This window comes from Triticum dicoccoides, chromosome 6B, assembly GCF_002162155.2.
Source record: "Triticum dicoccoides isolate Atlit2015 ecotype Zavitan chromosome 6B, WEW_v2.0, whole genome shotgun sequence".
Classification (NCBI taxonomy): domain Eukaryota; kingdom Viridiplantae; phylum Streptophyta; class Magnoliopsida; order Poales; family Poaceae; genus Triticum; species Triticum dicoccoides.
In genome coordinates, this window is record NC_041391.1 from 177,584,743 (window position 1) to 177,594,425 (window position 9,683).

The 9,683-nt window shown below is 46.1% G+C and overlaps 1 protein-coding gene across 1 annotated transcript; it reads left to right on the forward strand.

Moving 5' to 3' along the window:
* The first annotated feature begins 6,802 nt into the window (after positions 1 to 6,802).
* Positions 6,803 to 8,231, forward strand: LOC119326247. The gene is made up of 2 exons (XM_037599932.1): positions 6,803 to 7,416; positions 7,513 to 8,231. The coding sequence occupies exons 1-2, from the start codon at positions 7,354 to 7,356 to the stop codon at positions 8,095 to 8,097; spliced, it is 648 nt and encodes a 215-aa protein (XP_037455829.1). The 5' UTR covers positions 6,803 to 7,353; the 3' UTR covers positions 8,098 to 8,231.
* The last annotated feature ends 1,452 nt before the right edge of the window (positions 8,232 to 9,683 follow it).

A 9,683-nucleotide genomic window follows, 5' to 3' on the forward strand; every position in this document is an offset into this window, starting at 1 on the left:
GCACTAGAACAGGCGTAGGAGCGGGTATCTGATCATCGAGAGGGGCTCCAATAGTGCAGAGGCATCCTGGTGAGCAGCAGCACTTGGGACTAGATGAGGCTTGACTTTGGAGGTTTTGGCCTTACTGTCAAAGACCAGAGGAACTTTAAGTCCATCGTATTTGTTCAAACGATTGCTCCGACAGACCTCGGCTACTTAGACAGTGGCTTTAGCCTTGCCCCTTCTAGGAGTAGCTTTGTTCTGGGCCATGGAAGAGCCAGCCACCAGGACATCAGTGGTAGCAGTAACTGCTAGATTCAGCTCATTGTTTTCAGATGCAGCTAAGGAAGATTCTTCCTCAATATCATATATAACCACATTGGAGTGGGGGGCATGTAGTGTTATCAGAGATCATAGCAGTACAACCACTACAATCTGCCGAGCCTGCCACCAGGGCATTATTGGGAACAAAAACTGCAAGATTCGTCTCATTGTTGTCAGCTCCAGCTAAAGAAGAAACTTCCTCAATCTCAGTGATAACCACATTGGAGTGGGGGGCATGGGTGTCCGGGGAGTACCCTCTACAAGGGACAGGGCCCAAGCAGTGCTACCAGGGATCAGAGCAGTGCATACAATTTAGTCTATCGTGTGCTGAATAGATTTGATTGCCTTCCTGACAGTATACTGCCCATTTGTTTCTTCAATTTGAACAATGAACTGCATTGACACATCACGAAAGCCAAACCCATATCTCCAGGGTCCATATGCTGCCACAATGGGCCTAATGGCGGCCATGAGATAAGTGTTTAGCCTGAGCATTGGGATGCAGTCATTGAGCAGCAAAGATGCATATGTGTCCTCCTCGGTGGTCATGGAAAACTGCAGTTCAGCATTAGACAAGGATAGTGATACCTCCACATGGTATTTTGCCCCTGTATGGCAATATTGGGACTGTGCACAAGATCAGTATAGTGGGAGGTGCTTGCTGCTGTACCTCCAATAGAAGCTCCACTAGTAGAGAGTTGTTGGTTGAAAATATTCAGGGGAACGGCCGCATATCCATCTGACAGAGTTGCACTGGAGTCTGAACTGCTGAAGATTGAAATTAAATCATTCTAGGCTGCAGCAGGACTATCCTGCAAGTTATTGGCGGGAGGAATACCATGGTAGACCTGAAGCCCTTCACCGGCAAGCCATGCTTGACAGTTAAAGACAGCAGGAGGGGAGTGGGGTGGTGAAGGAGGCCAAGCCCCCCACTACGTCCGCAACTGAACTTCATTATTCTGAACCTGTTCCAAATTGTCCTGAACCTATTCATTGCCAGCCTGCACATTTGCATTTGCAACATTCTAAGCAATCCAGTTATGGAGTTGCATTTGGTACAGCTTCTCAGTCGTCTAGTTGTCACCGTGAAGGGGATGAGGAATGCCATCAACAGGCGGCGGATCCTCGCCGTCCGGTGGAACGTCCGGGATGTGTGTGTTCCATCACTGCTGCAAAGGATAGTAACAGCAACAGTCCAACTATGTCTCGGTCCCCCAAGTTGACGCATAACCAAACTCTTAGGGACAAACTTAAGATTGATTACTCTAACCTTAAGCAGAACAAATCTCTGACCCGCTCGAGGATTAGGCCACTCAACTAACTGTCCAAACTGATCCACAGATTTATGCATGTAATGATGTGTCTGGTAATCATAAGGGAAACCAATGTAAAGCGGGCAAACTTCAGGAGCAAAAGAAGTGACCCTCATATTCAGAGAAGCATCATGCGGAATAAAGGAAATAACTACATGCTCATCAAACTCATCCTCATCAATCTCAAACGTAGTGCCTACAACAGCATCTCTAGCAACTATATTCGCAAAACCAAAGATACCAATCCCGACCGTATGGTCACCAACCTCAGACGGGAAGAACTCAGATTCATGAAGCAGACCTTCAATGATATGACGAAGCCCAGCCTTGCGGTGGAAGGGTACGACTCTGTTTGCTTGATCAATGGCGAGGAAGTCATCGCGCAGTGGAGGAACTGGGCCGATCACCATATCCTCCCGCACCTTGCGATCCGGCGGCCCTAACTCAACGGCCATGCCCATCAGGAGGTAGGGGATCACATTTACTGGAAAGTTGGCCATTGTTGGAGCTGGGAGCAGAGGTGCATGGAGGGGTGCAGAAGGCGAGGCGGAATGCATATCGGCGCCCCTTGGGAGCGACTTGGGGACCCAACTCCAGGTCCCTCCCTGATGCCGAGTAGTACATGATGAGGCCACGTGCCCGCTGAGATGACAATTGTGACATCGGATGGCTCCAGCGCATGGCTGTGAAATAGGCCCCTGTTTGGTAGGTGCGTTAATTACTGGTGTCAGATTGGCTGAGGATTGATTAGTCTTGTGTGATATGCCTATGATTTTTGTTGCCCCGAACATTCACCTCTATCCAAAGGTAAGTGATCGATAACTGGAGATATAATGCCTTGTCTAGGAAAAACATGATCAATGGTTACCAAGTTTCCAGAGAATTCCTTACCAATGAGAGAGGAAGGTGACTCATGATGCTTATCAGTATTATTGTTCAAAGGAGCCTCTGGAAATAAGGTATTCTTACCCAGACATTGGACAAATTATCTCGAGTCACTTTGGGCCTCCACCTATAGCGGCCCACCTTGCTGGTGGAGCATTGTCGAGACGTATGGCCCAAGAATTTGCAGGTGTGACACCAATAAGCCCCTGGGAAACAAAAGGTAGAGTGGGTTGTAGAACCACAAATGGAGCAAAGAGGGCTCAATTTCTGATCATCTAAATTGAGCGTTCCAGAGCCGATCATGCCCGGGTAATCAGACGGGCCCGGGGGGACCAAATCAATATACGTACAAGGTCTATCCCAACAACACATACAATACATACCAGGGCAGGAGTCAGCCAAGTGTCCAGTATCATTGCATGAAGCACAGAGATTTAAGTGCTTGTAAATATAATCCATAGAGGGTACACTGAGAAGTTTCCAAATGTTGGCAATGTGTGTATCTGAATATCCAAAGCACCGAAAATCTATAATATGCCGAAGAGTAAAATCCGGGATAGATTTCCAAGAATCCCGCTTGAACCGACAGCCTTGAAATTTGACACTGGGTGCATTTACTCCATCATAATGAGTTGGCGCCAGACTACTAAACGTAATCTCAGTCCTTAATGAAGAGCAATTATGTCCTGTAGATGGATCCTTTTCAAAAGAATTTGAAATAATTTCAGATAGGTCCTTCACCTGTGGAGAAACTCGAGAACGTGGCTCCAACAGATTAGCAGCGGCCAAAGGAGGAGCAAAGCCAAACTGTTGAAGTTCCGAATGAGAGTTAGAATCTATAGAACATATTTCTACCCAGAACTTGAACTTAGATTTTATGGCTAATGGAACACGGGAAGCTACCTCGGGACTGTGCGTGTCAGAATGCCAAAAGTTGTCCAAAAGATATGATCTCACTGCACCTGGTCGGAACAGTTGAAAGTGGCAGATGAAGTCCGACCAGACACGGTCCTTGAGGCCATAGATAAAATGCCCCACCTTATTAGAAGCCACAGAAAAATGGTAGGATCTCCCCTCAAGATGTTGAACATTGAGACCAGAAGGGATGCCCCCAATGCAGCATTGGAGCGCAATGGCCACTTATTCTTCAGAAAGAGGAAAAGTAGTCGAGGAGAAGTATACGACCAAAAATAACTCTTTGGTCGATCCAGAGGGGGAGAAGTGAACAGGAGATCTAAAACATCGATGCACCTGAGCCGCGACCGCAAGGCCCGGGGAGAAATCCCAATGGATGAGCCCTTCCATGATCACCTAGGGTAGAGGACGTCATGGCTTGGTGGTGGAGAAGGTGGAGAAGGTGGAGGAGGTAGAGGACGCCATCTTACCAACTATGTTTGTTGTCTCCGATGACTTTTCTGAAGACCTAACCATAGTGAGCTCCAGATCTATTTTGCATCAACCAATCACGCACAGACAACCACGATTAGATCACTTAAAATCCAAAACGGTATACACTTACACTGCCCATCTCAGATCCAGCGGCCCATGCTTTAACTTAAATGAATCCGTACCAGCCAATAAGAAGCTGCCACATGCCACCTAGTTTAGATTGAATCAAATTGACAAAATTAAATACTGGCAGCTTTACAAAAAATCCCTTGAATATTCAAACCCTTATAGTTTCTTACCAAAGATTCCAAATTGAGTGAAACTTTTTGGAAGTTGATACTTAGGAAACAATCTTTCACATGACAATAAAATTTAACTTTCAAATATTTTGAAATTAAAATTAAAATAGAATGGTGTCAAACTTAAATATGGTCTAACTTGTAAATAATAAATCCAATTTAACCTATTCTTTTTGCAGAATCAACCAAGTGAATTGTGGTTTCAACTTAGCATTGTAGCTAAAATTTGAACAAGTTATAATTCAAATAATTTTTAACATAAGCTTTAGTTCAAACTAAATTTGAACCTAATTAGGATGAATTATAAACTAAAGGTTCAAATAGAATAATTGCTTTTAAAAAATATTTCAGAAACTTAAATTAAACTTAGTAATCATTTTGGATTTATATTTGACATTACAAAATTCAAACATAATTTGAATTAAGTCCAAACTTAAATTAAACTTAAAGGCCATTTAGTTGATTCAAATTAAATGGAACCATCAGCAAGTAAATTCATGAACCAACCTTAATCAAATATGAAATGATTTGAATGTGCACCTAGCTTTATGAATCTCAAACTTAGTTGAATTCAAATTCAAACCTCATTTAAAGAAATTATAATTAAGTTCAAACAAGATGTACATAAATTCAAATTTAAATTGAATTGTAATCGAAACCAAGTTGATGAACTTATTCACTTGAGATGAACCAAATTCACACATGAAGTTCAAACAAGGCCTAGTATGAATTCAACTTGGGACAGGACTAGTAATGGATCTTCAAATGAAACCTGGCAACGCAACCTTGCACCGCATACTCCTTATGTGATGAACCCTTTAACAATTGAAACTTCATGTGAACCCTTATGTCACATGTATTCCAAGTGATAACTAATAAGTTGTTTCCAAACTCCTTAATAGTGGACACATGACACTTTATCTCACAGCACCATCTAAACTGATGTCATGCACTACACTGTTGTTTGGTAGAGGACCTGTTGCACGCACTACTCGATCCTGCATATGAGGACCTGTTGTGCTATCCCGTCGAGAATGTCAGGGTGCTTGAGCGGTTCATCGAGTTGTCTTTCCTTAGGGAACAAGGTGATGGCGCAGACCAAAATATTGTCAAGCTCTACATCTTGGTACACCTTAAGCCTTGGAAGCCAAACAATGGGCCACTTGGAACCCCTCCTCCCAGTGAGCTCATCCTTGACATTGATTCAGCCATGTTGATGATGTATGAGTGCCACTGATTAAGTATTTTGTATGTCCATAAGTCATTTTATTTTCTCACAGAATTTTATTTTTGCTACTATGCAAATTTTAGTCTATGTGATGTCCCAATTTCAGTGCTTTGTTCTACCAAAATAGAAATATTGTGTTGTCCAATTTTTAGTAGATATGTTGTCTAAGTCCTAATTTACATGATGTCCAAATTTTAGTGTACTTGCTCTGATATTTTACTGCCATTTATCAAGTGGTTTGCTCCCTTTTATCAAGCCTACAAGAGTTGGCTTTAACCTTTATTCTCTTATATTTTCCTGGGCATGCACAAGTTGCACTTGTTTCTTCAAGGATGAGTCTGTCGATATCATAATCAATGGGAACAAAAGGTATCAAGTATTTATTATTTCTACTAAAACACTACTAACATATGATCTGGAATTTAAACCTTTTATGTGATCTCCTTCAGATTACTCAGCCCAATTTTTTCTTTGTAGCTCGACCACTGGAAGATACGCCACATTTCATAGCTTGGCACACAACCCCAAGTTTTGCAACACAGGAATCAGGAACTTTGTCATCCGCCACGGCTGAAGGCAAAGGCACATATAGCGGACCGCAATGACCTTTGTCGTCTGCCAGCAAACGATAACACGTCCGGCTGAACAGGCTACGGCAAAGGCTTCTTTGCCGTCTGCTGGTGGACGGCAAATATGCAAAGGCCTTTGTCGTCCGCTGATAGACGGCAAAGAGGCTGGACGGCACACGTGCCAGCTTAGGTCCGTTAAGGGGTTAATGGCGTGTTTTGCCGTCTGCATGCAGACGGCAAAGACCATTGCATATTTGACGTCTGCCAGCCGATGGCAAAGAACATTGATTGTTTTCTGTCTGCCAGCGGACGGCATAGCGTGCCATGTGGTAGCGCCTGGGGGGCTGGCCTATTTGGTAGCTTTGTCGTCAACTGACAGACGGCAAAGATGCAATGTTCTTTGCCGTCAGCTGACTGATGGCAAAGCTACTAAATAGCCAGCCTACTGCCCCAGGTTGCATAGGTGGCTGACATGTGGCATGTTTGTCGTCCGCTAGCTGATGGCAAAGCTCTTTGCCGTCTGCCAGTAGACGGCAAAGAGTCTATACAGCCCCTGTTTTTTTCTTGATTTCATTCAATTTGACAGAATTTCATATATATATATATATATATATAGGGTGGGTCTATTCTAATAACACCCCTTAAGACCTTATTCTGCACACCGAATCGCTTATTCTGCTAACACCCCCGCAGCCCCGACCAAAAAAAAGCAGGTCAACCCCGGCCCAGACACACCCGGGCACCCCCCACTCCTCCACATCTCTCTCGCACCCACCCACCCACCTTCGTCTCCCTCCCCCCACCACACTGCCACGATTCCTCCCAACAAACCCCACCTGCTCCTCCGGCGCACCCCATTGCCACGATTCTCATCCCCTCCGATCCACCTTGTGCTGTGCCGCTCCACACCACCCGGCTTCTTCCTCCGCCGGCGCCGCCCCACCAGCATCCGGCTTCTTCCACCGCCGGTGCCCTACACCAGTCGTCCCCCTCCCCACCTTCTTCCACCTCAAGGCGACGGATCCGAGCCGGCAAAACGTACCCTTGTGCGGCCACGACCAGCCCCAGCCGCGACATCCGGCGATGATGGACCGGTCCATGGCGGTGTGCTAAGGGCTGGATCTTGACTGGGCGGCTGATGTCCATGGCGCGGCGACGCGGGGTCGTGCTCCTCCTGGAGATCAGCCCGGTCGGCGCCGCCGGCCAAACCTCACCTAACCCCGGATCCACACCGCCCCCGCGGGAATCAGGTGGAGGGAAGCCAGGTCGATGCGGCGGTGGTTGCTTTCCACTGCAGATCCCACGGTGGTCCCTCCCCACATTGACGACCACCATAATGGCGAGATCTCGCCTGGCCCTCCCTTCCCATGACTTCCAGCGGCAGCGTGCCGTTGCAGTCCGCCGCCCTTAGACAGTCCCACGGAGCAGCTGTACTTATCAATGCCATCCCGCTCCCCTCTCTTCTCACTACCTCCGGCTATGCAGCTCACTTGTCCATACGGGTGATTTTTTTATTCAAATTGCAGATCACTTGGTCCGCAACGTCTCGGAACAGCGTCGGGGTATGGGCGCTCCTTCCCTGCAGCCCGGCGACCGTACCTGTGCAGTCCATGAACAAGGTCGTCAAGTTGAAGAGCAGCCGGTGTGGAGCCCCTTTCCAACGAGCACATCATGCAGTGCTGTTGAGCATGGCGTGCAGTGCACCTCAACCGCGGCCCATGCGGGTGCAGTTCGCTCCACTTCTCGTCGAGGTTCAGCTCACCCGGTGTTGCAGTGCACCTGGGAGGTTTTCTTCTCCTCAAGAGCCTGGAGTTCTGTCGTCTTGCCTCACCCTGCTCACCTTCTACCTCTTCAGAAGCGGGCATCGGCGGCTGGCCTACAGCGCAGCCATTTCCATCCCCATCCCGCCCCGTGTGTGCTCATCATCTCTTTGTTCTTTGTGCGCTCATCCTCAACCACGACGGCATTTGCCCTACGATGGGGACTCCGATCACAGTTGCAGTGGGCCCGAGGCCCCATCATCGCGTACTGCACCAACCGGCGAGCCAGTGGAGACAGGCTCCCGACCTCTCCATCGACGAGCAGTCAACGCCGCGCTGCTTGAAGTGTGATGACTCAAGATCCTTCCTCCTTGGTGCGCTGCTTGAAGTGTGATGACTCAAGATCCTTCTTCCTTCATCTCGTGGCATGCAGTTCTGTAATTGTGGTCGTGCATCCCATCACGGCTAGCATTTTTTAATGTATCTCTAATTCTATGTGTATGCAATGCAAAGAGAAGAAAAATGAACTTCAATGAGAAGAAAAATGCACTTCGATTGCCCAGCCTCAATGTCCCACTATGAAAAAGTGCACGATGTGCTTGTGTGTTTCAAAACTCAGTCGATTGCATCAAAAACATGCAGTGCGCTTGGTCTTCGGATGTGGTTCATTTTCGAGAGCTATACTGTTCACTTGCGCGCAAAACGAAAGTGCGGTTTTTTTAAATGAAACAACAAGATAGCAATGATGTTCACTTCGCCGTATGTCGCGGTTAATTTGCCCTCGTCTCTGCGGTCCACTCTCGTTCATAAAAAATTGTTGAAAAAAAGACAACAAAAACTCGTTCGAGAAAATTTACGTCCAACAAAAATAAATCATGAAGTTCGCTTGACTTTCTGATGCAGTGCGGTTTTCCGTTCGAAGCAGTGTGTTTTTTCATAAAAAATGACGACAAAAACTCACAAAAGCTCACTTGAAAAAAATTACGCCCGACAAGAAAATCATGAAGTTCGCTTGACTCTTTGATGTAGTGCGCTTTTCCGTCTAAAAGCAGTGCGGTTTCTTCCTCGTTTTCAAAAATTTACGTCCCACAAAAAGGAAACCATGCAGTTCTCTTACCTGTCTAATGCAGTGCGGTTTTTCATCCGATGCAGTGTGGTTTTCAGTCGGATGAAGTACCCACGTCGATTTGGGTGTCGCGAAAAACAGAGTGTCCGTATTTCGGCAAATTCGAAATTCCTCTTAAACCGTAAAGAATTAGGGACAGCGTTCAACATGAAAAAGTTGCGCCTCGTCAATACCTTTCCAACGGCGTATCGTTTGAATCATTCCGACCAGCGGTTTCCAAAAAAATCGCGAAAAACGACCGCTGCCACTCGTCGTCTGCCGCACGATTTTCAAAATTAACTTAAAACCGTAAGGAATCTCAAAAACATTGCAACATATGAAAGTTGCGCCTCGTCCATAGATTTTCAATGAAATATTACACGCCTCGTTTCGACAAACGGTTAAAAAACAGGAGCGAAAACAGTACCAAAAATTTGAAAAAATTTGAAAAACAGAATTCCGTGATTTAGTAAATTTGAAACTGCTCTTAAACCGTAACGAATTAGAGAAAGATTTATATATGGAAAAGATGCGCCTCGATGATATCTATCCAACAGCGTATCGTTTGCTTCATTCCGACAAGCGGTTTAGAAGAAATCTCGAAAGTGGTCTATTCTGGCCGCTGCTATTCTGCTAATATATAGGGTGGGTCTATTCTAATAACACCCTTAGCAGTCTTATTCTGCACATCAAAACGTCTTATTCTGCTAAATCTTACATGCTAATAATCAACCTGACCCGGACCACACAGTGATGCGAGAAAACTGCATTAGGCCAACCCCCGTACCCCCACTTTCTACCCACCCTCGTTGCCCACATTCTTCCCCACCAC